Consider the following 27,763-nt stretch of genomic DNA (forward strand, 5'->3'; position numbering starts at 1 on the left):
TCAAAAGAAACCTGTTTATTGTGAGGTTTAGAAGCCAACATAGTTATGAAAACCAGTATTGTTTCTCTTAGACAAAGCACATTTTTGGCAAGTAGCGGGGTTCACACAGGGTTTCAGGGCACAGTCTCAGGACAACAAATGCAACAAGTTCTTCGGTTTCACAATGTTTCATTTAAAAAACAAACAACTCCGCTTCCCCAGACAATGAAAAATAAATGGATATTAAATTAACAGGTGACCAACAGTGAACTGGGGGGGAAGAAAGGAAGCCAAACCCCACAGACGTCTGTCACATCTTCAGTGTTATGCGCAGGAGGTGCTTTCGCTTTGCTTTTCCTGTTCGATAGCTGCCAGAAAAACACAGGAAACAGTGTTGTGAGCTATGGTCCTCCTCTCACTGTAAAATGGAGGTTTCTATAGAAACCTTTAAAGCCAGGGGACACCCCGATTTCTCTTCTGTGTTATGATGACAGCAAGAGTCCCTTACAGACTTCAGTAGGCATGCTCGCTGGAGCCCTCTCCGTTCCCATAGGGAAGGCCTGCACTGTGTGCAGGATGTAGCATGCAAATGTTCCTTCCTTATGGGACCCCAATTTTTGGGTCACGGGAGCAGGATTCAGCATGACTCAGTGGCTGGCACTAGTGAGCCAGCGTGTCAGGAGGTTCTGGCCCCAGGTGACCTTGCTGGGAAGTCCTCAGTAGTAGGAGATGCTCAACAGTAAAAAAGATGCATTTCAGCTGAGCTGGTGAAAGTCTGGCCCTACCCCCGTGTCTCTGGAGGCTGCTAGTTGGATTCAAGGGCGCTTCCTTTTATAAGAAGAGACTTTGACTTGCTTTCTGCCCAGCAATCTCTCTCTTAAGGAAACGGGTCACTGAGGTCATGCAGGAGTGTGAAGGGGCTGACCTGGTAACTGTCTAACGCTACATACAGACCACACCTACAAGCAAACCGTGGACATGGGGAGGTGGGTCAGAGGATCCAGCTAGGAAAAATGACAGGGTGCTGGAAGCGAGTTAAGGAAAATGTCCTGTTCCCTATGGGTTATAATCGGCCTCCACTCTGCCCTGGACTTCTCTGACCTGCCTCATTCTTGAGAATTGAATATGCCTGTGTGTGACACGTGCTGTCCAGCAGGGGGTGGTGGTGTGCGCCATGGTTCCTCCATGTGTGCCTATGCAGTTCCCGGGAATACTAGTCTGCTCTACAAGGGCCTCTAACAATAGAACTTACCTATGCGTTACGGCTCTGGAGAGACTGGGGGAAATATTAACCATAGAAGGCCTGATTCTGCTGCCTGTTGCAATTGCTGGGAATTTTGGCTTCAGGGGGAGCAAAGAGCAGTCCCATAATGAGTAATAATATAGCAGACAAAAAATACAAAGTCTGTTATAACCACTTTTTGTGATCAGAGGCCAGGCTAATTTGTCGTTCAATTTTTAAAGTCAGAGTCTAGGTCATTATTCCTATGGTTAATATTAATTTGGCATATTATTTACAGGGCATGCTATATGCTGGTTTGCCCTGTGTGCAAATAACCTCAAAAGCACTTACTTTCTTTAGTGGGCAGTGGATTTTTCTCTCTGGTTTCTGTCTTCTTCAGTTTAGTCTTGTCAAATGTTTCAATTTCTGCAAAATTTGGCTTGTCGGACATGATGGGTCCTAACAAAGGAAGGGAAAAAAACACGCCCAGGGTTTTATTAGCTGGGGCCATGATATGAGCCAGACGAAAAATATTTTCTGCACTAGAATGAAAATAATGTTAGGTTTTTTTTAAATAAAAAATTTAACACATGCTTCCTGGATTGATTTAAGCAAGAGCTCTCTCTCTCTCTCTCTCTGCTTTGAAAATTAAAATAAAAAGATAAGGTTTTTGTTTGTTAAATCTTTCTCCATCTCTTTAAGAAGAAATGTTTACAAATCATATTCTAAATCCAGGAAAAGACATTCATGAAAGACAGTATATTAACTTTCTCATTTGGCACAATCCATAATTTTTTCTAAATATTGACTACCACAAAGCCCACTCTAAAGCCAAAAACCTAACCTGAGAATATGGCTTGAGTAATGATTAATAACGGATTGGAAATGAAGAACAAAATAAAAAATATATATTTCCTGTAGCATATTTTAAATACACACACACACACACACACTTTCTTTCTGCTGGCTGCTGTATACAATTGTGCTTAACAAAAGGAGGAATCCTTCACAGAACCCTTTGTGTCTTCTCCCACTCAATATTCAAGTCGCATGCTCAATGTTTTTGATTACGCTCTATTTAAAAAGAAAAAAAAATCCAGCCAATGTACCAGCTTTAAACACTTCACCTGTCAATCCCCCCTAGGCTAATTGCTGGTTTTTTTAATTGCTATTTAGGATAAAATTCATCCCGCATACAATTCCACTGCCTTCAATGGAATTTCCATCCCGGATGGCCCTGAGATTTCTGAGAAAATGATTCCCATCCTTTTTCTTAAGTTAACCTGATTTTTATTGCTACCAGCACCAAGACAACAGAAGCACAGATTAAAAGGGGGGGAAAAATGGAAAAGGTACTAAAAGCCACATGCCGTTACCGTCTTGCTGCTTTCTCCTCAGCTGCTTCGCGACCGTCTGAGCCAGTGTGAGTCTCAAAAGGTCATGCTAATCCCTCCCTCCCCCCAATCCCATCCCAGCCCTTCTTTATTAATATTGATAAGTTTGCTGCTAGGGTAGCTCAGCCCTTAAGGCAAAGGACAGATTCTTGCTGCAGAAAGTAGAGGAAGGAGGCTAGGGAGAAGTCAATATGCACACACAAAAATGGAATTAAATCCTGTGTCGTGCCTTAAAGTACCAAAATAAGGATATTTAGAATTAAGGTTTCCTGCCTATCCTGTCCTTATTTTCCAGTGCCTGTGCTATCGGTTGACATAGGACATGCAGTTAGAAGAGTATGTGTAACTGCATGTCCTGTCATAGTGTTCAGGTCCCAATTCAACAAAGCACTTGAGCCGGTACTTAAGCCCCTTTAACTATAATGGAATTTAAGCACTTGCTTTTCGCTACAGTCTCTGACTAAATCTAGAGACCAGCGAAGACAAGTGGGTTGCTGCTAGGAATAAATAATTATAAATAGGATAAAGCATCTTCTCCCAAATGATACCATGGTTACAGAGCTGCTCCTCACAGCTGGGATGGTTTTCAGAGCCCTCATACAATCTTATCGCATGGAAGAGGACTTGAGAACTGCCTATGACCAGGACCTCCTCCTTTCCCTGGATGCAGATTCAGCCACTTGCACATATACCATGGAGCGTCTTATGCCATTTGCATAGCCCTACCCTGCGTCCAACCTGTCCAAACCTCATGCATGGCTTTAGTTCTACTGCCAGGGAATCCTCTTAACACTTGGGACGTGCTCAGAGAGTGTTGTCACTGAGCCACGTGATTTCTGGGAGCCCTCCACATACTTGGCTCAGCCTTGAAATGTGTATTATTGTTATGGCGGAATGGGAGTGCACAGCTTAGCGAACAGGCTAGTAGCCAACGTTACAGCAGCATCTGTTGGTGTTGGTGCATTGAAAGGTGTATCAGCGTCTCTGAATACGAAATCCACCTTCAATAGTTTTCAGCCAGGCCTACTAGACAAGCCTGCTTGAGGAGTAAGCCTCTTTTTGGACAAAATCTGGCTAGTCTCGGTTCAGCTATTACATGGTTGATGGCAGAGGACTCTTGGATATTTTGGAGTCTAATTCAGAGCCCACTGAGATTTACATGGCCCTTTCTGTTGCTTTAGTGGACTTGGGAGCAGGGCTTGATTGAAGCCAGAGGCTGACTTCTGTACGCTGAGAAAACATAATCACCGAGTGTGCGTTTGTAGAGTGTGCCTAGCCTTTTGTCCCAGAGGCAGCTAAATTACAGCAATGAGCACAACTTACCAAGTACACCCATATGTGTAATCCCTTTTATCTATCAGGCTTAATAAATACCAGAGCCCTCCAAGCCACTTACACTCTCCTTAATCCACCTTCCTCTCCAGGCTCTGAGACAGCAGGCTTGCCATATGCCCTAGATTACCAGGTGAATGGGGCTTTCTGCATGTGCAGGGTCCATTTTGACATGTAGAACCAAAACTAAGCGGCAGCATTTGTCTCCTCCTCTCCACCAATTATTCAAAAATAGAAATGTTTCCAGCCCCAAACACAAGGGATGGAGCAGGAAGACAGCTGCTATGTGAACGCTAGCTATTACCCACAGCTAGGATCTGGCATTTAGACAGCCTTTAAAGGGACACCATCAACTTGTTATGCAAGCGGGCAGATGAAATGATTAGAAGTACCACTTAAACCCCTGAACTGTGCTTCTTCCAATATGTTGCTCTTACAGGTAGCAGTTGGGATTATGATTGAAGGCACGGGCTTGTGTTTTTGGTGTGTTTTGCTTCCTGCAGTTGAGAGCAATTTGGCCAGTGTTTCAGGAGGAGGGTGGAACTGAGTCTATGCTAAAGGCCAGATTTGCCCAGGCCCAGCCAGAAGGGCTCAGCACCCACAACAGAGGACAGCCTTTCAGAAGAGCTCAACAGAAGAGGTACAGGTGGCTTTTCTGTAGACGGTGTGAGCATGCCGAGAATCCAGCCTCTCTGCTGTGGTGTGCTACTGGAAACCAAGCTCTCTGGCACCAGTTCTGAATGCTGAGACCTCTAGGACAAATCTGCCCTTCTGGGGAGAGCCCGTTTTACAGTTTTCCCTGTACAGTTGGTCATCTCCCCCTTCCCCCCACATCTCACTGCCTCTGCAGCTCATGCAACAATGAGAGAGTTCTTGTTTCTCAGTGACTCAGGCTAGGTCTAGATGGTGAAGTGGCAGTGGTGCCACTCAAGCATGTGTGCTGCTGTTGAGGGGATCCTCCTTAAACCAGAAGCCGTGTCGTCACAGCAGAACTGGCAAGCTAACTGGCACAGTCATTCAGCAGTGCCCCAAGTACCACGCATCGGTGGATATGCTGCTTCCAGTTTAGGAAGCTGCCTGCCTACAGCAGCACAGTGTTTGAGGGAGCAGCCCCCAAAATGCTCGTTTTACTGAGGTCTGTTTGGTTATAGGCTGAAAGTCTAGGGGCAGGAAAAGGATTTTAAGATCCATTGTTTGTAGATAATTAGCTTTCAAACGGGGATTCTTTTGATGTGGCAATGGCAAATGGATATTATGCAATAACGAGGAAGGAGACGTTCTTACCATCCGTTCAAATTAGTAGCACCCACGAGTATAACTAGCACCTTGACTGCAGAATGATTCCTGCCTAGTTTCCACAAGTTATTAGCATTTCACTCATGCTGATTGAACGAAAGTATGGGAAACCTCCTGCTTGCAGGCTGCTCCACATACCATGTGCCATTTATTTTCTCATAGGAACCTCTGTGCCCAGGCTGGTGCAGGGACGAATAGATGGACAGTGCCCTGGGTGGAGTCAGGGCTTGTGTCACTGAAGATGCCTGATGAAATTTTGTACCTTGCAATTCCAGTGCAGCTGAAAATCCCTGCTAACGTGATCAGCATCAAAATTGTTGGCATGAACATGACGCTCTTTGTCACTGGATTCCAGAGCTATTGACAACTCCTGGAACTACTGCTCCGCCAGCGAAATACAATCATTGTGGGGGGGGTGGAGGGAAGAGTAGGAAACCAGTGCATTACTGGGGAGAGGAAAAAAATTGTCAAGGCCAGTGGAGCAACACCACCTCCTTGTTTAAACAGAACAATGCTCTAGGATTTGTTTTTTCTGGTCAGCAGGAGCAATGAGGCTGTATGAATAAGGTCACATATAAGGGAAAATAGTCTTCTATTTTCTAGCAAAAGCTGCACTTTTATGTCAATCTGCTTTAAGGAAATGAAGGTCTGAGTCAACCCTGCTGGCACTGGACCCTGTGGTTCTAGTGAGTCACCTTCTACGTAGAGCACCAGGCTACTGTGCATTGGTCTGACATGCAGGATGAGACACATGCACCCCACTCCCCCCAGCGGTGCCAGGCAAGAGGTAACATTTATAGGGTGCTTGTGTGGGGAGGACCATTCCAAGGGGCATTTGAGAGAGCCTCAACAGGGTGGAGCTTCTCTGCTCATGGGCTTGCTTTGACAGGATATTCTGGCAAAGCAAGAATATCCTTTCTGGGAACGACCCTGTCATGACCCTTTTTTGGGTGTAGCACTTGTAAGTCCTGGAGAAGGTGGCCCACTGAGAGGCTGTGAGGTGCCAAATTTCAGTGAAGCCAGAGAGGGTGTTGTGATGAGATGAGGAATTTCTCTCTGGCCGGGTAATGGCTGGTTATAACTATAGGAATTGGGTTGCTTGTATCTCTCTGGAGAGAAAGGGGGTCAAAGCGTGCTAATGTGAGCAGCTGCTGAGAGGAACAGACGCTGTAGCAGATCAGAGCCTGAAGCTGAGCCAATAAGCTGACACAACTGATTTTATAATCATGTTAATGCTGTCTTGAAATAACACACCCACTCAAAGATAAAAGTGGTTTCGTTTTTAAAAAATATTGTGGTATTTCTGGTGTTGAAGGCCAAGAGTTCATTTGAAGAGGCTGGGAGAAGCATGCCCTCTCATCTGCAAGGTCAGAAACACTGGGTCTGATCCCAGATCAGTGAGAACTGAGGACAATTGCTGCATCCCAGGAGGGGCCCAGCCCTGAGCAGGATTGGGCCTGTTAGTGAGCATCAGCTGTCTCGGGTGCGGAGTGGAATAGAAAAAAATAATACAACTTCCCTCCCTGAAAAGCTTTTTTTAGACCTCTTTGTACCTTCTGTTCCATCTGCCTGCCAAAAAAAATATCCATGTTTGGGAACGGAGTCGGGTTCCCAGGCTAGGAGACAATGAATCCTGGGTGTGTAGAAAAGGCTCCTCCTGGCAGTGGTCTCCCTTTCTATTGCTATGCTGCTAACATCCAGATTGGTTGACACTGGTTCTCCAGTGCATGCTCCTCTCCTTAACTAGGTTGTTTCCTTTCTTCCTTGGTTGTCAAGCCTTGCCTCTCATCTCCATTGCTGTTTATGGATGGGGGGAGGAGAAGAGAAGAGCCTAGTGTAGAAAGTCCTTCTGTTCTAGCTGCTAGTTTCAGCCCCATGTCAACTAGGAGTGTTCTGAGATTATTTGCAAGACATGCTTCTGTAAATGGCTTTTGGGCCAAGGCTATCTACACTGAAGCTCCCTGAGGTTAAACGGGGTGGCTGAGGTGGAGCCATCCCCTGGACTCTGAGGTGGAGTTGTGACCAAATATTCAGCCTGTTAATGAGATCACCACTTTTTTGAGGCCTAGCACCACAGAAACGGAGGATCACTACAGACCTCACTCACCACCTTCTATTCTAAGTCCAAGACACGTTCCTTGACTAACAAATGCAGCTTGTTGTCCCACTCTCTTTCTGTGCTTACACTTCAAACTCTCCACTGCCTATGCTTCTGTCCTGGGGAGAGTGAGGATGCAAGTACTTAACACATGTGTTGTGCTCAGTGTACAGCTGGAAGATGCTTGCACTAGCACAGCGCATGGGATACAGAAATGTTCTTTTAAAACAATTTCCAATCCTCAGCCTCAATCCTTTAGTGTCTCTTCTTTCTTTCTCAAGACAGGTTTTGGTCAGAGCTGCATCTCTTCCAATTAATAGCCATGAAGAAAAAATGAGCTAAAGAGGCCTTGGGTGACCAGTGGTACATAATTCACTTTAACCTGGATCATACTCCTAGAAATGTGACAGCTTTGGTAATGCAGCACTGTTGAGTTTCTTACAAATTCCCCTGTTTACTGGCAGTTTAAAGCTGCTGTCTTGTATTTCATTTAAAATCCCAGAGGACCAAATTTTGGAGCTCAGTGTGCAGCAGGCTTCATTGATGATGCTATATGAATGGCCTCTTCCTTGCTTGGCCAGGACAGCCTGTAAATTATACACTTAATTTGTCCATTGCAAGGAAAAGAATTAATGGTTGTCACTAATGATCCACAGTTCCTGCTCCCAGCTGCTCTGTATGATAGGGTAGTCAGTGAGCCTTTCTGCCGTTAACATCTGGGGCACTAGGAAGTGGCTCACTTGCTAGGTTTGAAATACCAGCTCTCGCTCCACAACAGACCCCAACCAGTTCCAAGTGGTTAGAAGTCCCTATTGCAGGGGAAAAAAATTAGGCTTTGGCCTTGGGTAGATGAATCCAGAAACTGTTAGACACTGCTAAAGGAAACAATATTGATCTTGAAGCAGGAAAGACTACAAGTACAGATAGTCAAAATGCCCGAGACTGAATTGATTCAACCTTTGAAGGTAGTCTAAGTTGTGCAGACTGAACCGATAAGCAAGTGAACAGACATTCACTTTTGATTCTGTAAGTGCAGCTACCTGCCTGCAGTGGCCCAGGCCAGAAGCCAGGGGGTCCTAGAGCATGCTCTCTCCTTGGCTGAAGTAGATAGCTTGGACCAAGGCTAGCCCACCCACCCTGTAAGGGGGTGCGTGTGCAGGGAGATGAAAAGCCCCCTGGGATGCTGCAGGACTGCAAGTTAACTTGAATCTGGAGGGGATCTGGGAGACAAATTCAATAAATCAGTTTAACCTAAGTCAGTGACATCTGATGCTGACATAGTTTCATAGTTAGTAGGGTCGGAAGGGACCTGAGCAGATCATCGAGTCCGACCCCCTGCCAGGGCAGGAAAGAGTACTGGGGTCAAACGACCCCAGCGAGGTGATTGTCTAGCCTTGTCTTAAAGACTCCCAGGGTAGGAGCCAGCACCACTTCGCTTGGAAGCTGGTTCCAGATCCTAGTCTCCCTGACAGTGAAGTAGCACCTCCTGATGTCTAATCTGAATTTACCATCTGCCAGCTTGTGACCGTTATTTCTAGTCACTCCTGGTAGTGCTTGGGGGAACAGCATGAAGCAGGATCGATTAATCGAGTCTGCTGGAATATGGTAATTATCACACTCCAGCAGTCTCCTGCATCCTGTGTATCAGCATCCCTGCACTTCAAAATGGGGGGGGGGGTGCACTTGAACTAAAGCTTGTTTGAACAAGCTTTAATTCAAGCACCTCCACTGCCATTTTGAAGTGCGGGGATGCTGATACATGAGATGCTGTGGCACTTCATAGATTTCATAGACATTAGGGCTGGAAGGGGCCTCGGAAGATCATTGAGTCCAGCCCCCTGCCCCGGGGCAGGAAGTCAGCTGGGGTCATAGGATCCCAGCAAGATAAACATCCAATTTTCTCTTGAAGGCACTGAGTAGGTGCTTGAACCACCTCCGATTAGATTTAAAGCGCTGCCCACCACTACTCCCAGAGCACATGTAACAAGTGCCCTTAAATACAGCACGTTAAACAAAAGCAAGAGAAAGGAACATGAAAGCAGGTAGCATTGAAGCCTTAGTTGTATCCAATGTACACATTGTGTGTGTGTCACTGTTTGGGTGACGCATCAAAGGCAAATAGCTATGTGCAGGAGTGGAATGAAAAAGATTAAATTGTCCTTTAGTTAATCTAAATTGCACATGGGGTTGAACTGACCCCTACCCAGGTCCAGGATTGGGGGATCACCATATAAGTGAGTCATAAAACAATGTTTGCCCTGCACTCCTAAGTGCTCCCCATCTAGTTCCAAGAGACAGATCGAGCCTCTCTAAAAGCAGGAAGAAGCTCTCCATGGTGGGAAGGTTTATTTTAATAATGAAAGTAATAACATAAAGAAGCATAATTCGTTTACTCAGTTTATGTAGTGCTAGCAAATTTTATGCCAAAGTGATATTTAAAATACATTTACATGGGAATCATCTCATCTAGTGATTAACAGCTATTTTGAAGGCGGTGGCATGATAGCATAGGTTTTGCTGTGAACTTGAGAAGAATACTTGGCTTACCAAACCTGTAGGTAGGCAGGTGGACAAAATGTCACCATCCAAACTGAATTCCAGCCGTCAAATCCTACTTCGAGGTGCCATGGGATTTATTTTTTGTTTAAGGACTACAGAAAAGAAAGAAGAAAAGTCTTATTATCACTTAAAAATGGAACAGGAAGCTATTATCTTAGATCCGGGATCTTTCACAGACTTTCTCTGGGATCTTGGGGTAAGTCTCTTGCACCTCCTGTACCTTAATGTCTCCCCTCATAAAATGGGGATAACACAGGTGTGGCAGAGCAGCTCCGTTCCCTGGGCAGCCATGACTCACTGGGCAGTTCTGGTTGCCTCCAGGCTAATGGCAGTATTGGTTGTTTTTGTGTCTCCCTTGCCTTCCCCAAAGATGGCATCCACAGCTACTGCCCCAGTCACCTGTCTTCCCAGTTGCACTATTTGGAGATGACGTAGATTTGCCCAGCTTGCTTGGTGTTGTGAAATGCCATTTGTTAGTAAAGGGAAACATTTAAAAAATGATGTCTAGATGTTCCTCTGGAGACACACTTCTGGCTCCCTGGGCCAGATCTTCATAGATCCCCCAGCCTGCACTGATATTTGTGGGTGTTTCTTTTTCCTAGAACTGAAGCTCAGGGTGACCCAGCAGTCAGAAGAGGAGACCACTCTGGTAAATCCTGACCAAGGTGTATTTCTGTCATCAGCTAACAGGAGCAAAACCAGTGGTCAGTCTTGGGACTTAGTCGCTCTTTTTGTAAGCAAACAAAAGGAAAGGAAAGAAACTCTGCAAAGCAACTGGCCAAAAAGCTTTGGTTGTTTGTCAATTCTTCTTTGGAGCAAAAAGGTCTTTTATGTGCCAATATTTACCAGATATCAATAGGGAGAGTCCAAGAGAGAACTGGGCACACCTAACTCCCATATCTAGGGAGGTACATCAAATAATTCAGTCATTAGATGGACAGCTTAAAAAAAGGTAAATGTGTTGCTGATGCAAAGTAGTCCATCATGAATGGAAATGCTGGCATATATGATATGGGTATTAGAGTAGGTGAAGTATCTTACCGTGTCTCAGCATACGGAAGGACCTCAGAAATCTATGATTCAGTGTTAAGGTGAAAAAACAGAGGTATTGCTGGACAAACTCTTCAGGTTTGGTTGTTAATGCAGAATTGATTAAAATGCCAAGGTACAGTATTGCAACCTGCACTAGGGATTTGGCTAGGCTTAGCCAAAAGTGGAAGGCTTTTGGGTGGAAGCCATGTTAGGTCACACCTCTAAAGTTCAGGACCAATGGAAACAATGGTGGTCCCAATTCTACTGTGCTTACATCAGTGACAATAGGAATAATTACTTCTGAAACCACTGTAATTACACCACAGAGATATAGTTATCTCAGAATCAGCCCTACCAAGTTGCTTAATGAGTGACTAGCCACGGAAACTCTGCAAGATTCTTGGGCTAGACACTGTGGTTATGCTTGTGGGATTAAAATTGTTAATATAGAGTGCCATAGCCCCAGGTCTGCTCTCAGAGGAGGTCTACAATGCAGCATAGTGTAGAGATACCCAAGATAGATTAAACGTCTTGGCTTGGCCACCAGGTACAGTCTGACTGGAAGCAAAGCTCAGTGCAGGTTTGTCGGCCTTGCAAGGGAAGGTAAATTAAAGTTAGCTCTGGTGTCTCTTAAAGTACCCTGCAATCTGCTACGAGATCTGCAGAATGCCATGATGAGGTAAAAAGAGGCACGTGACCTTAAATGGGAAGGGGTGAGCTCAGTAAGGTGAGGAGCAGGGCAAGCCCTGCTGCTGTGATGCCTGCTGCTTGGCTGCAGGATTGCTGTGTGAAACTTTGTGTGGTTGGGACTGCACTTGGAGATCTGTTGCCATTTTCTTTTCTCCTTTCCCCTCCCTGGTTTGCAGGAGGTTGACAAAATGCCCAAACTGTCTCCAACTTTTGAAGATGGGGGGGTCAGAACACAAAAAGAGCATACGGTTGGGCAGAAAAGACTCAAGAAGGCAGTCTGGCACTGCATATGTCTGCCCCCTACAGAGAAAGTAAGAGCCATCTGAAAGGAGGTGGGGCGAGCAACTGGCACAAAGAGGTGAACTCGGAGCCAGTTTAGAGCTGGAATAGAACATCTCGCACTGAAACAGAGAAGCCCGTTCCTTGCCTGCCTACCTGCCTGCCATAAAGAGCTGATAGTCCGGTCCTCTTTCTCCCCCATCCCCCACTTGTGTTTCCTCTGTCAGATTTCCTTTAGTTTTACTCCTGTCAGTTGGCCAACATAGCTGCAGCAGAGCCAGCTGGAGTCCATTCCCTCCAATGTACCATCAGCAAAATTGCCGGCTAAATTCTGATTCCAGTATCTTTATTGTTGGCAATGAGGCGGTAGAAACGAGAGGGAGAACACAGCTTGAATTTCACACTGCACACACAGCGCTGAATGCTCACCCTGGAGCTACAAAATCTTATTAAAGGTTAAAGTGCGAAAATCCACTGTGGAAGCGGATTGACAGCAAATAAATAGAGACCCCCGAAAAGGTCACTTTGCTTGACCATAACCTCTCTCCCCCGCTCCCCTCCCAAAGCAACTAATAGCTAGAAAAAAAGGAGAAAAAAAGTTTTTGCAAAGACAGAACAATAGATATCACTAAATGGGGCGGGGGGGGGGCGCGCTGGAGATAAAAAATCTGACAATGTATCATTTTAAATTATCAGCAATATTGTGACCGATTACATAAAAATATAGATAGGTAAAGTTAAGAATCAAAAAGAAAACAAAACAAACCGAAATCTTTCAAACCCTGTAAATCATGTGATACACAGTTAATGTTGCCCTCATCTGTATGTCCTTTCCTCTTCCGTATTACAAGTTCTTTCTGAGAACACACTCTTCCTGAATCGTTTTTTCTTGAGCAGATTTTAATTTCCTTAATGGCTTTAATAAAAGCCATTAGTGGCAGACACTCTGTTATCCAGTTTTGAGTGGAGCATTGTAACTTCTGTCTACAAAACGTTGTTTTTAACATTTTCAAGTGTGATCCTTTGTCACCACTTTAAATTCCTAGTCTTTCCATATAATGGCTTAGAAAATTTGGGCTTAAGAAACTTTGTGTATGATGAGGGGCAGTGTTTAATAATCTTGTAAACACTGGCATATGTACCATTTGCAAATAAGAGGGAACGGTTGCTCCCAAAATTGTGTTTTGATTCTGAAAATACAACTCTTACCCCTCCAGCCAATGGTCACAAAGTGAGCAGAAATATTGTGTGAAAAAAAAAGTGACGCCTCCTTTTTGTCTTTGCACAATTATACCATAGAGTGATGGTTAACCTCCAGCCTGCGCATTGGTGTCACGCAGCCCGCAGGGCCCGCCCTGGAGCTGGCAGCTGCCTGGCGGGGAGCGGTGGCAAGAGTCACTGCTATGATGTCCCGAGCGGTGGGAATGGATGAGGTGGGGCTGGCGCACCAGAGAACCTGTGGGCTGACCCCGTGCTGGATCCGGCCCATGGCTCAACCCTGCCTGCAGACTGGCCCCGTGCTCACACAGCCCATCGGGCCAAAGGCTGAGCACCAGTGCTTTGGACCGGGGTGCTCGACCCCCGGACTGCAGATCCGCACGCCCCACGGCTCTGGAAATTTGCCGGTAGAGCAGTTGTGGCAATACCAATTGCCACTGCCAAATTTCCACGTAGATGGGGAGCCTTCCCATGGGCCAGTGCAGGGCCCGATCCAGGCACTGAACCCGTGGGGGATCCAGCCCACGGACCCGCCCTGTGGTGCTCCTTCAGCCTGAAGGGTCAGGAGTGGACTCTACTGCTTCCACCCTGCACAAAGGGCTTGGACCCCCCCAAAACAATCCCAGGCAGGCTGGGAAGGCAGTAGCTTTTGTCTGCAATGGAAGGGCGGGGGCAGGGGTTCTGCCTGAAGGGGCAACTCCTCTCTTCATGCCTGAGCCTCCTGCTTCATGATGGGAGACATGAAGAGGGGAGTTACCTCCTCAGGTGTCCTTTGGAAGGGGTCTTTGAGGAGGTAACACCTGAGGGGGTAACTCCACTCCTTGTGTCTGTCATGAAGTAGGAGGCTCAGGCATGAAGAGGGGACTTGTCCCCTCAGGCGGACACTGTCTTTTGAAGGGGTCCGTGAGGGGATGACAGACATGAAGAGGGGAGTTGCCCCTCACAAGCATTGAAGGGGTAACTCCCCCCTCACGCCTGACGGGGGTGGTAGTGACAGGCGCAACAGGCTGAAGGGACGCGCCCCGGGCTCGCACGAGGTACCCGCTCAGGTACTAGGCACCTCCCCCACGGGGCTCCCGGCCCCGCCCCCCGCGCTGCGAATGCAGTTAACGGTCGCGGGTGAGAGGGCATTTTGAGCCGTGCCCATGCTGGCTCGCCAGGCCCCGCCCCCTGCCCGCGGCACGTGACCCCAGGGAACGCGGGAGGGCGGGGCGGAGAAGCAGGCGCGCGGGTGCTCTTGTCAGTCAGCGCGTCACTTCCGGCAGCGGCCGTGGCTTACGCTGGAGGCACCCGGGGCTGGCGGACAGAGCTTGCGCGACGGAGGGCCCCGCGGATCCAGGTTGCGCCAGCGGCTGGGCGAAGCGCGGAGCGAAGCGAGGGTGCCGCAGGGGCCCGGGGCAGAGCGCGGACCTATTGCTGCTGCCGGCGGCGCTGAGGACGGCGGGGAGGGAGAGTCACCCGGCAACGGTGAGGGGCGGCACTGCGCATGCGCCGGGGTTGAGGGGCGGGGGAGAGGAGCGGCTCGGGCCTGCCAGGGGTCCCCCCCACACCTCTCCCCTTCCCCCTCTTTTCCCGGGCCTCCCTGCGACACCGACAGGCTGCAGGGGGCCTGCACCCTGCCTTGCAAGAGGCAGCTGAGGTGGGGGATTGCTGGGGGGTTCAGACCCTTCAGGGTTACACCTGAGACCCCTCCCGTGTCCTCTCTTTTTTTTGCTCCCAAATCGCCACTCCTGCCTCACTGTCCTTCAATACAGCCGTGGAGGGGCCGCACTCGGTGCCCAAAACAAGGAGAAGCGGCAGCTTCCAGAGAAGTGGCGCACCAGCTCCTCCAGCCCTGCGTTCTCTCTCAGGGAAAACGAAGGGAAGCCCAGCGTATTAAAGCAGCCGGACTTCATTTCCAAGCAGTGCTCGGGGAGGAGGCAGTTGCCGCTCAAATGCGCGGCGAGGTTTTCTTGGCAGGTCGAGAATGTGTTTACCCTCTCGAGGGCTTGCGAGAAAAATCTCGGTAGGCAAGTTGGGACGGTGGGCCTTTTGCCAAAGTGCCAGCAGTGCCTGGCAGTGCTTCGAAAGGAAAAGAAAATAGCTGTATATCAGTCGGAGGATGGAAAATTCAGGAATTGACCTGCTTTATTTCTGGGTGATTGATAAATGACTCCAGTTTTTGTGCTCTTCGGGTGTTTAACAATGCCTCCTAAATTCAGCGAGCATTTGGAAGGTGCTTGAGCCCTTCAGCGAAGAGAGCAGAATAAGAATGTAGGGGGGACAGGACAGAACCAAACCAGATCCTGCTGGGTTCTGTAAAAGAAGGAAATATCAAGATTTTTCTGCCATCTAACCAGTTGGTCAAGTCTCTATATATGACCATACTTAATGTACCTCCCAACATCGCAATATAAAGGCATGCTGTTTCCTATTACATCGGGTCCCTTTTTAATGTCATTCAGGGAGCATAACTTTTACCTTAAATTGTGAGCTCTCTGTGGCAGGGGCCATGTATGTTTTCTGTGTTTGCACATTGTTTAGTACCATGGTGTCCTGGTTTGTGCCCTGGAAAAGTGAATTCTACAATAATGAAAATAAATCCAAAGATTGGATGTATAAACAGGTCTTCCTCGCTGATGTCTGGAAAATGTGCTCAGTCATGTTAAGAGGAACAATTAAATAGAGTCAGTGGTTTTTATAGCTGCTTCCAAGGAAGCCATCAGGGAGGAGCCCAGCAGATGTGGATGCCTTTTTCGTTTAGTCCTTGGGTGATAGCATCTACTTCCCATGTGCTCTGGAGAGGTTCATGTCTTAACTATGCTGCTGCAAGTTCTGGTTTGGTTCTCTTCTGTTTTGTCTTGTGTATGTTCTTATTTTTCTCTTGTAGGGCTTGAGCAACTTCCAATTGCTCGTTAAATTTGTGTGGTGACGTTCCATTGTATGTGGTTTAATCTTTATTCAAAGGAAAGATTCTGCACATAGATTAGCCATTTTAATACATGTGCTGTCATACTTTTTGCGATAACAGCTTGATTCCTGTGAGAGATGCTTCTGTTTGAATGTCTGCTTTTGATCTGGAGTCAGATGCTGATAGCCCAGTAAGAGCAGTGCTTGCTTCTGAAGTTCGTAGGAAAGTGAGCACAACCTACTGTGCTCTGGCTGGCCAGAAGTTTTCAAATTTGGACGTGTGAAGGAATATAAGTCTCAGTATATTTTCCTGGAAAGGAGCTGTAGATGGAGGCAGAAATGACATCCAAACAGAATTACTTAAATTCAGCACACAACGCCAAATAGGTTTTGCTGCCAGCTCAGTGCACAGGCTACGGAGATAAAACAGTTAGCTGTTACCCCACCATTGAGTTACAAACTCCTTGAAAGGCTACTGTACACTGTATTGTGGAGCACAGTATCCTGAAGAGTAACACAGGCAGACATACCAAAAAATAGCTATTCATTATTACACCGCAGCAGGATTTGTTATTTTATTAACACAACCAGAAAACAGTCTAGATACAGCTATGACGGTGCATTTTTAGCATTGCATTGCACCACCCACACGCTGAAAATAAAAGATGTATTCATTGTAACCAGCTTCTAGCTTGCTTCTCTTTTTAGAACTGATCTACTCTGTGGTCCTAGGGAAATTACCATGCAGTACAAACTGCGCAGAAAAATTAATCTGCGATTAAATTTGTGTAGGTTCTCACAGACAATGCAAAAATCCAATCGGCTAAGATTCAAGTTCAATAACAGGTTGAGAATCCTGTTCGGAAACCTGAAACTTGTTCATGATTCTGCTAAGACCTGCTGGCTACACTATGTTGCCACTTTGAAAGAAAGTGTAGAGCGAGAATGCGGAGGGCCTGTTGGAGAATGAAGCATAGACTTGGAAGCAGCTACAAAGCAGAGTTGCCAAAAATTAGCTAATTTTTCATCAACTGAAATAGAATAGTTATTCTCAGCCAGAATTTGACTTCATGAGAACAGACGTAACAAATCATTCAGCGAAGCGCTTTTTAAAGTGGTGTACAACACTTCAACCCTTACCCTTTCACATGTTTCCAAACAGCGTTTCTGCATAGGAGCTGAGGGAAATGGCAGCTGTTCAGAGGGTTGGCGTACTTCTTTCTAAGATTTTCTTAAGAACACACCTCATTCTTGAAACAAATAGCAGAGACCTTGCTGGATCTGTTCTGGGCATTTTGTTTTAAGTAAAGTGCAGTGGAAGCAAGTAAATTGAATTTTAAATACGCTTTTTGCTGTGCCTCTACTGTCACAGTAGCAAAAATAATGAGGACCCAGTCCATGGACACACAGTACACAGAGAGAGCTCTATTTGAATTTATTAAGAATAAGATTTAAGACTAATTGTATGCACTGGTCATATTAATCACTTACTAAAAGCAATTTTAAAGATTTTTAACAGTGACCACTCTGTCTATAAGAACAGAATGTTGTAGAGCCAGTAGGTTGAGTATTTACACTGCGCACACAGAGCTCTCTGCAGGTGAAAATACGAATGACAGGACAGCCTTCTACGTACAATATTAACACTTTGTTTTGTGTGTGTTTGATTATATAAAATAATACTTATTATTAAAGCAGAAGAAAATTAAACTCCCTGTGTTGATGGGTGTAGATAGCAGTGTGTCCTTCCTTCTGCCTTTCCCCTAACTTTGTGGCTGTGTGTTTGATTTGAGGGAATATTTGTCCTCTCCTCAAGTGTTGGACTTCACAATTAATTAGTGTCCAGTCTCTCCTTGCCTTCAGCCTCCACTGCTTTAATCCCTTCAGGTCACTTCTGTTGTTTCTCCTGTGTTTCTTATACCTTTACAGTTTTGGTGATGTCTGCAGATTTGATTGTAGTTGAAGTTATACCAAGAAATGCTTGTCAGAGGAAGACAGCTGTCATATGGCTTCAGTTCCCTTTTGCATGCATGTCTTTTTCAAACAGCTTTATTCTGTAGCTATGACTTTGGATTGTTGCAGTCAAAAATTTGGAATTGTAGGACCACCTTTTGTTTTACTGGCATGTGGTTGTCCCCCTGACAGAAGCTGGAGGAGAGGTACTTATCTGTGAGAGGTACTTTATCTAAGAGGAGAGGTACTTATCTGTGTTAGTCTGAAGTCGAGGTAGATTTGCACCAGTGAAAGCTTGTGTTATGGATCTCTGATTTAGTTAGTCTGCAAGATGCAAATTACTGTGCCTTCTATTATAAACAGGCCACGCTCCGTGTTTTGTGAGGGATTGAGTTTGGATGCATGTATCTGTTCCCGTCTCTAAGAGGGGAAGTAGAAGGCCAAACAAAAATCTTTGTAATAGGATATCTTAATTTATTATAAATAAGTGCATTATATATTTATAATATGCTTTTTTAGGTATTTGTGTAAAGTAACTTGAATTCTGGACAGAAGTCAGTCTTGGCAGTAACACTTACTAAGCAGCTTTGTTTTCAGAATGTGACGTTCTCAGATTAAATAGGTTTACTGAACTTTCCTTCCTGTTCAAAGGCGAGTTGTATCGTCGTACTTTTTCAAAATGCTATAACATTTATTAGCTCTCTTTTTTATCTGATGGGGTGGCAAGTACAACGGCTTGTTTGATGGAGTGCAATTTTACATTATAGAGCAAGGAAGACAAATATAATTAACTTTACATAAACTACAAAAGACTTGTTATGTAGTGACTTTTTATGAATAAGATGGGATCTGTGCTAGCGGTAAGTTCCTTTTATAATTCTGCACATGAGCATTGGTAGAGGCAGCTGAGGGAGAGAACCTGGCACAGTTCAGTGGTGGGTGTACAGCACCGAGCAAACAATCACTGTTGTTTTCTGGTGTTTGGTGGTTTCATTTAATTCAAATTCATTGCTAAAATAAAATGAAATAGGCATGTTGTTTTAAGTTGATTAAAAGCTATTCATTTTGGGGAGTTGAGCTAGTAAGTGAATATAAAATAATATCTTTTAATACACTTATGTGTAGATAGTAGATCTTTCGCTTCTTTTTCTTTTTGCTTGGGCTTTGGCAGGTCTTTAAAGAGATTGCAGTATTTTATCAGTGTACCGTTTCTAAAAAGAATGCCTAACATTGTATAGGATATATATGTATATTTAAATCTGTGTTTGGGTATCTTATTACATTTACAAATGTGATATACACCTGAACATTATTTAATACTTTTTTCTGTGTAACTATTATAAGCAATACGTATCCCTATTGATAGTCGCTAGGTACTGTATCTCTGAGGGTTTACATTTTTTTCAATATGTGAAGAAAATGGAGTACAGATTCATCCTCTTGCAATAAAATGACTGGTGAGTAAATTTGTGAGGAGGAGAAAAAATTGTATTATAAAAATAATTGTTATAGGTTACTAATCATTAAATGGCCTTCCTTTGTTTAGAATCAATTTTGAGGACATGGGATAACACTGCATAATACATTATTTTTACCCCTCTTCCCCCCCTCCCCCCCAAACCGAAAACATTGACCAGTTGTTATCGCCTGTGATATTTATTCCTTAGTAATGGCAAATGGGTCAGTTTAATCACTTTTAATGTGCAAGATTTAATTCTTGGAATAATAGTTTATTTCTGATAAGTACAGATGTGTTTATTATTATTTGCCTACATTTCTTTTGTCATATTGCTAGGAGCGTATCTTCTGAGCCTGAGCAAGTAGGGAAGAACTCCATTAGTGGGAGATAATCTAATACTTTTAGTTCAGTAGATATCTGGTGTTTTGTATGTTCATACATACCCAGTTACAGAAAGAACCAGTGTGGTGTATATACTTCTCTTGATACTAGACAAAATTGCTGAGGCTTGTTTCCTTGCAGTCAGTGAATTCCAGTTCAATTAATTGGGGGAAGATGTCTGATGATAATCATGTTAAGAGGTTAGAGGAAAAATAAATATTTATGTGTATGTGTGCGCATAGTTTAAAAAGGCATTCAAGGTAACTGAATTGGAAGATGGGCTCAAACTCTCTATATTAGAGTCTGTACTTGTTTAAAATATCACAAACTTTATCAGAAATCCGTTTTTAGACCAGGCTGGTAGCTATAAACTATAATGGGATTCAAAGTGTCACCTGAAATCAATCCAGCCGGACAGACTTTTCAACTAAAGTGGCTTAAATTACTGTTTGTTTTGTCTTGATGCATGTCAGGTTTCAAGAAACATAATTTAAATGTCTTTTAAAAAAAATTAATCTATTTTTGTCTTGTACTTTGTATTTTTAAAGAAAAGAGAATTCTCCTTGGTTGAAACTATCATTAAGAAATGTTGTTTGGCACGTAAATTTAATCTTTGTATTAAATTTGTTCCTTTTTGCTGACCAAGGCAATAACTACCCTGTTTATAGTTATTCAAGCAGTTACACAAGTTAACACGTACAGTATAACTTCATAAATCTGGATATAAAAAAATCCAGAACTCTCAAAAATCCAGAGTAGCAGTGGCCAGTCCCAGAGCAGTGGAAGGGGAAGCTTGCATATAGCGGCTGCCACCTCCATCTACCACCCCATGCCGCTGCTCCGGTTTAAAAATCTGGAATTTTCGAATTTCCAGCAGCTGCTCTGTCCCAAGCATGCCGGATTTATGAGGTTATACTGTATTTTATTCAGAATCCTAACTTTTTTGTTTTATCCACTACTTCTAGAAATGTGCTGTTAACCACTTTGTATTCAGTAGACTTTTTTTTTACTTGTGATTTCTGTCTCACTACTTTTTTTTTTTTTTCCAATTCTAAGTCAACGTCTCACTTGTTTCCTCTATTTAGTCTAATTTATTGATTGCTAGCTAAATAGCCTTTACCCAAATGACTTGCAGTCTTTTTGCACAACAAAAAATGAGACTTGCATTTGCTAAAATGTAAATACTAATCCATTGGAAAGACAGAAAATGATATAGGTACTTAATGCAGTCCCTGAGACTGGACATACTTGGAAATCTTAGGCTAACCTTAATAGAGCAGTTCTGTCCAACTGGTGGTCTGCGAAGGCTTAATATGTGGCTCTTAAAAGCTTAGTATGCAGCCCATGGGCTCCCCACCCAGCTGCCACTCTCTCCCAGAGTTGCTCCTGCCCTGGCGGCTGAAACTGGGTGGGTATGCAACTGGAGCACTTGCGGCAAAAAAGGGAGCTGGGCTATCTGCGCTGCAGCTGGGTAGTCCATGTGGCCAGGGAGAGTGCCCCGCATGCAGCAGGGATGAGCTGTCTGTACTGGGCAGGGAAGGGGAAGCTATTTGCATATGGTGACTGTGGTTGGGAGACTCAGAGCTGGACTGCGCGTGGGTGGAGGGATGGCAGCATTGGGTAGCCTGTGTGATGCGAGAGACCTGGGGAGTCCCTGTCTGCCCCTGCATTATGAAGCACCTGGCTGCCTGAGAGTAGGACAGCCCAGTGTTAGAAGTACATAAAAAAGGAGCACCCCTTTAACTTGTTAAAACTTGAGATGTGGGGGAATCAAAGATGGTGCATCTTTAATGATTTTAAGTTTGAGCCTTAAATATTTAATAATTTCCAATTTAATTTTAAGCACGTTTAGTTTCTTATGAAATATTTATATAAAATCCATGTTTTGGATTTTCAAAACATAGATGATTTTTATTCATGCTTAAGTGTATTGTGTGTTGCATTCACCTGCATAGTTAAATTGTCCGTCGGAAATACTGTGTGTAAACTGTTACAGGCCCATAAGTAAATATAACTTGCTCTCCTTCATCCTACACTTGAGAAAATTGAAATATTTTTATGCACTCTAACATTATGCACCTTTTTTAATTCTAGCTGTTTTGTAGGAGTGCACCGATAGAGATTTTGGGGGGCGATACCCTTAGCCGATTTTTAAGGAGGCATATCATCTGATACTGATCCGATTTCTGATACACAGCCCAGCAGCTTGAAGAGTTGTGTGCAGCTGGTAAGTCTGTTGTGGTGGAAGGGGAGGGGAAAGGGAAGGGTCATGTGGGAAGCAGATCAAGGCCCCTGCAGTGAGGGAGGAGTGGGGCAGGTGCTGCCCAGCTGGGGCGGGCCATGGGATGGAGCCACAGCTTTTCTGAGGGGTGCGGGGTGGCTCCTGCCTGTGTGTGCATCCTGGGAGGGCATGGGAAGGGACATGTGGGGCTGTGCTGGGCTCTTCTTGGTGTGTGGGCGAGGGGGATTGGGCTAGAGCTGCGTTCAGGATGGGCACGGGCGGCGGTGGTGGTGCTGGGAGGAGGGCTACGGGGAGGGGGCCTACGGTGAATTTTTTGGTGTGGCTGTAGCCACCCTCCCCTTCCTAGTGCTGCCATGCCCACCCAGAGCCCAGCCCTGGCCCAACGCCCTACCCCCCATATACAACAGGAAGAACCCCGCATAACTCCAGCCCACAGCTGTAGCCCAGCCCACCCCACGCAGATCCAAGGGCATACCCCACCCCCATGCCATCCCGGGGTGTACACAGCAGCGGGAGCTGCTTCTCCCCCCCCCCCCCCCCCCCCCCGACATGCCACCACTCCGTCCCATGCCCTGCCTCAGCTCCTGCCCCACTCCTTCCTCACCATGGGGGGGGTCTTAATCTGTCCTTCCACACCCCTTCCCTCCCCCCACAACTGACTTACTAGCTGCACGCAGCTCTTCAAGCTGCTGGGATGTGCCTCTCACTGCCTGCGTGCTGCGCTGTGGCATGCACTCATGCATGGGGCATTTATTGGCCAAATTGTCAGCCTCATTGGCCGATTTTTCTTTTTCTTTCCCCCCAGTGCAGCAAGTTTTCTTTATATTGGTGCCGATCTGATATCGAACTGATGTATTGGTGCACCTCTACTGTTTTCTATTTAGTCATTAGTTTGAGCATTGAAGAATATGACTTGTTCAGAAGGAACTAAATTAAGTCAGCAAAAATAAAAACTTTAATTTAAAGTGTACTGCTTTTGGGGGTTGTCAGATGGCCTGGGAAACTTTACTTCCCACTCTTTCATATCTGGGTTTTACTTGTATGGTGTGTAAGATCACATGTTGTTGTTGGGGTTAGGAGATAATACCTAAGTATGAGAGGCTGCTTAAAAACAGAGTAAAATTGCTGTCTTTTTTTTATTTCCACCTGCTTGAACTCAGGATTACTTTTTTTCTCATAGATTTCACTTAAATCCCCCAAATACTTTTGTTTTATTTTCCATTTGTTTCTGGCTGTTTTTTTTTTTTTGGCTCTGCTGCCTCTTCATTCGGTGTATTTGCTGTGGAAGTAGTAGAGTGGTGAGATTGCTCTGTTTTTTAAATTGTCACCTCACTTTTAAATTGGCCGATATGATAAAAAAATAACCAAAACCAGGGTTAAAGTGCTGTAAAAATCTCCTAGATACTGATAGTTTGTTCCGTGCTTTGCTTCAGCAGCATTTCATTTGTGGGTGTAGAATATTTGTTGGTTGCCAAGATAAGCAAATGCCATTAAGATTACAAAAGCAAGACTTGTGATGCTGTTTCCATAGAAGACCTTGTGAAGTACTTGTTTGCCTCAACAAGGAATACAGTATTAATGGTTGTCTTAGATAGGAGACGTGACATTAAAATGCAGAATGCAACCCACTTTTTCACGCTAACAAGTCTCAGTATTGAAGTCCATATGATATTGCATGCAACTTATGTACCTTTACAGACTACGTGAATATCTACCGTGCCTTCTGACTGACTTCAGACTCACATGGCTAACTATCTCTCTCTTTACTAGTTTTAGGCTGGATACAGCAATATTCATCCTATCATTACTCTTTATTCTAGAACCTTTCATTATGAATAATTAAGATTTATGGAATTTGGTAGGAACTTCTGGATGATCTGTGGAAACATTCTCCCTGTATTTTAAGATATTTTTCTAGTACTGGCAATGGGAAGAAGGAATCCAAGTTTCTCTCACTAAAATGCAAGCAGTCAGTTTATAACTATTGTCATGTTGAAATATTTCTCCTTTTGTATTCTGAGAAGAGGGATGTATTTTATTTTAAATATGGTTTGTTGAATGGGGTGAAATTTGGGAATCTTGTCTACCCTTGCTCTACGTTAGCTTTCCCATTGTTAGTGGAAAGTTAGCGGGGGAAAAAAAAAAAAGATGTGCATAATAGCAACCTATTTTGTTGTTTTATTACTCTTTGGTAATCGCTTCCTGGGAAAAACATAATTTTTAATAATGCAACTCTTTTTTCCCATTGGATTCACTGTTCTCCTCTCTTCCTTCTTTCCTTCATTCAGCTTCCAATTTCCTTACCCTACTGGGAAAAAAGATCACAAATAAAATACAGGTATTTTGAAGTATTATTAGCCCTTACTGTTAGTCCCTGTTTGGAAGGCAGTGGGGTGGTTTATGTGGGTCATTGACACTGTCAACAGTCTGAAGACTACCTTGGTTTATTCTCTGTTTGTTAGGTAATTTTTGCAGTTGCAAGGGTGACAGTGCTTTTAAAACTTAGATTTAGTTTGAAGAGTCTAAATAACACAACCTACATAAAGAGAGAACTGATCTGATTGATGTATTTATGGGATATGGATGTTTTGTGTTTGGGATTTTCATATGTGCTTTAAAATTTTCAATGCTAGGAACTTTGTGCTCTAATTCCAGTTTTGAATGAATAATTTTCTAAGAAGTTTGGAAAAAGAAAGGGGAGTAGTAAGATTCTTATGCCCAATTGGACGGATTATGTAATAGGAAATATAGTTCTTTAGACTGCTGTTGGCTCTGATCATTCATCACCCTTATGGTGAAGAGATGCAGTGCCTATGACGTGAGCTATTTCATAGATTTCATAGACATCAGGGCTGGAAGGGACCTCGGGAGATCGAGTCCAGCCCCCTGCCCAAAGGGCAGGAAGTCAGCTGGGGTCATAGGATCCCAGCAAGATAAGCATCCAGTTTGCTCTTGAAGGTGTTCAATGTAGGTTCTTGAACCACCTCCACTGGCAGACTGTTCCAGACCTTGGGGGCTCGGACAGTAAGGAAATTCTTCCTTATGTCCAGCCTGAAATGGTCTTGCAGGAGTTTGTGACCATTCGACCTCGTCATCCCTTGGGGCGCTCTGGTGAACAACCGTTCCCCCAGATCCTGGTGGTCACCCTTGATAAACTTATAGGTGGCCATCAGATCACCCCTGAGCCTGCGCTTTTCCAGGCTAAAGAGCCCCATGGCTCTCAGCCCGTCGTCGTAAGGTCTGTTTTCCTGACCCCTGATCATGCGCGTAGCTCTCCTCTGGACTCTCTCAAGCTTCTCCACATCCTTTTTGAATTGTGGAGCCCAAAACTGGACGCAGTACTCCAGCTGCGGCCTCACCAAGGCCGAGTACAAGGGGAGAATGACGTCCCGGGATTTGTTCGAGAAGCATCTATGGATGCACGCCAGCGTTTTGGTCGCTTTATTAGCCGCAGCATCGCATTGCAGGCTCATGTTCATCTTGTGGTCAATGGTCTTGATTTGCTACAATACTCTGGAAGATGGGCAGCATCTGATAGCATGGCTCTGTAAAACTGGAGGGCTCATCTTCATTTTTAGACTTCTGTGTAGAAAATAGCAGGTGCTGATTTTTATGATTTTAGTTTTTACTTGAGTAAACGTGACAGCAGTTAGAAGTTAGTAGGTACCAGTTTTTGAATTTATTCTCTACTTTTAGGTAAATTACTTTTGAAGTGGTAGGAAGTGATAAACTGAATGGAGGGAGTAATGAAAACCATAATTCCTAAGTATAACTAACTTTGTCAGGAGTTGCTATATAGCAGTGCAGAAGAGATTTGTGCTCATCTCAAACAGACTTGCTATTTTTTGACTTCACAATGTTTAATTGGCTAAAACAGTCTGGCTGTAGTGTAAAAGCAGAACCTGGATCTATTTGAAAGGGGTGTTTTTTTTTCTAATGCAAGCCCTGTCCTAGGCCTTGCAGCAGGAGAAACTTATGTTTTGTCTCTGGTGCCTCAAGATAACAGCATTTTAATAAACATACCATGAGACTATAAATTTGATAAGATACTTGCAGCTCTGTTTTACATCAATATTTCCTTCTAATGCATCACAAAATAAGCAGTTTAAAGAAATGATTGCTCCTGGTGGCTCTTTTCAGTTAAGGATTTGGGAGAGAAGCATGCTATGACAAATTAGAAAATTCTTCCAGGACTATTGGAGGCCTTGTGGTTGCTTGTTTGACAAAGGAGATTTGCTAGTCCACTTCCCCAAGCACCCCAGCAAAACTGGATGATGCTGCTGTGTTTCTATAGGATTCACAGCACAAGTTTTAAGGGACGATTTGAAGAGGGTTAATTCAGTAGTTTTGCAGATGCTTATAGGGAAATGCATGGAAGAAAGCTCAAAGGTGCTTGTTTTTAAAACTCAGTGAGTGGGTGATGGAACCTGGCATCATGGGCTAATTAGGAATAGGAATTGGCATTTTGATCATGTATGGGGGGAGATAGGCTGTGAGGGACTTTGGAAGTGATATTGAGTAGTCATGTTTGTGATACACAGGGGAGAGCCCTGAGGATGTAAAAAACAGGTGATGTGGTCATAGTGACAGCCAAAGACACTGACTTTTGCAGCATGGGGCAAGCTTGTCCCCATTTGTCAAGGTCTGAAATGGATGTTGCAGTAATGTGAGGTGTGAAATGACAAGCACATGGACAAGAGTTTTTAGCAGTCTGGATAGAGAGCATCCTAAATTCCCTTTCTTTGTTAGTGTCTCAAAATTAGGGAGCTGAGTTTCTTTTCTTCTTTTCTGGTATTAAAAGGTTAACGGTTTATCTGTATAAAACAGAAAGTTGTAAAGCTAAGACATGAGAGTTGGGTGTACTAAGTCTAGCATGAAATTATAGTAGGATTTAGCATACAGGTTGGTTAGGCTTAAACTTTATAATGAGCTGTGTTCTGGAAAAGTAAAAAAGTGGGCGAAAGTATGTCTGGTTCTAAGGGCACAAACAACAAAACTATAGGCCTATTTTTAATAGATTGGAGAGATTATTATTGTGCTTTTACAGAATTGCAAGCTCTCTTATTTTGGACAATGAGTGCTTGTGTTTTGAGGGAATGAATGTTCAGATAAATGGAATTGCATATTATGTGGGGGGGGTGGGTGGGTTGTGTCATTTTTGTGACCCCTTTCGCTGGGTTTTTCAGGTTCTAAGGGTTTTTTTAAGTGGATATTTTTATGGTTGGGGAAAATCATAATTTAGTTTTTAAAAATATTCCCATTGTGCCTATTAAACACAAAACTGTTGCACAGAATTTAGCTTGAGTCGAATGTCATTATTTCTTTTCAGGGTAAGCATCTTACATTAAAGGGATTGTTTTGCATTTGCTAAAAACTTAAAAACTAAAAATACAGGTGCAAATACTCATCAGACCACATTATTCCCTTAGGGCTTTGGGACAGATACTGTTTCTTTAATTCTTTGATTGAAACATTTTCTTTAATAGGAATCTATGTACTTAATATGAAAAACAAATAATAAACATTCAAACCTGCAACATAGTTTCCCTTAATGTCCAGAGAGGACCCTTAAATCCTCTAGCCCAGCTTCCTGTGCATGGCAGACTACTAAGCTTTCCCCAGGTACAGCTGTACTGAATCCAATAGGCTTAGTTAAACTAAAGCATTTAGTCATTTGAGGAGCTCAAACCGTTGTCTAACACAGGCAGAGAACAGGGGTAACTGAAGTGTTAATGCTGTC

General features: G+C 44.2%; 2 protein-coding genes across 9 annotated transcripts in view; one reads left to right on the forward strand and one right to left on the reverse strand.

Annotated features, from left to right (window-relative positions):
• On the reverse strand, positions 1-9,946 carry LOC149856175 (thymosin beta-11-like). Of its 3 annotated transcripts, none has more exons than XM_090064738.1 (3): positions 9,869-9,946; positions 1,553-1,660; positions 1-347 (listed from the first exon to the last, which is right to left on the reverse strand). In XM_090064738.1, the coding sequence occupies exons 2-3, from the start codon at positions 1,650-1,652 to the stop codon at positions 304-306; spliced, it is 144 nt and encodes a 47-aa protein (XP_089920864.1). In that variant the 5' UTR covers positions 1,653-1,660; positions 9,869-9,946; the 3' UTR covers positions 1-303. The 3 variants fall into 3 exon arrangements, with proteins under 3 accessions (XP_089920864.1, XP_089920861.1, XP_089920863.1); XM_090064735.1 differs by lacking the exon at positions 9,869-9,946 and adding an exon at positions 2,578-2,663; XM_090064737.1 differs by lacking the exon at positions 9,869-9,946 and adding an exon at positions 2,572-2,623.
• A 4,390-nt stretch (positions 9,947-14,336) lies between these two features.
• FAM13B (family with sequence similarity 13 member B) overlaps positions 14,337-27,763 on the forward strand; it is a 65,074-nt gene continuing 51,647 nt past the window's right edge. For 4 of the 6 annotated variants that reach the window (XM_090020983.1, XM_090020988.1, XM_090020987.1 and 1 more), the window contains exons 1-2: positions 14,338-14,566; positions 21,876-22,008. The gene's annotated coding sequence lies outside the window, so the exon portion shown is untranslated. Of the gene's footprint in view, positions 14,567-21,875; positions 22,009-27,763 lie in introns of all 6 variants that reach the window. The other 2 variants (XM_090020985.1, XM_090020984.1) reach the window with 2 other exon arrangements.

This window comes from Crocodylus siamensis, chromosome 10, assembly GCF_052110815.1.
Source record: "Crocodylus siamensis isolate JL-2025a chromosome 10, ASM5211081v1, whole genome shotgun sequence".
Taxonomy (NCBI): Eukaryota; Metazoa; Chordata; order Crocodylia; family Crocodylidae; genus Crocodylus; species Crocodylus siamensis.

Bases quoted from the DNA above. Each gene is read 5' to 3' on its own strand.
- LOC149856175 (XM_090064738.1), bottom strand. From the start codon at position 1,652: ATGTCCGACAAGCCAAATTTTGCAGAAATTGAAACATTTGACAAGACT. The intron at 348-1,552 runs GTAAGTGCTTTT...TTTTTCTGGCAG, and splicing joins TCCACTGCCCACTAAAGAAA to CTATCGAACAGGAAAAGCAA.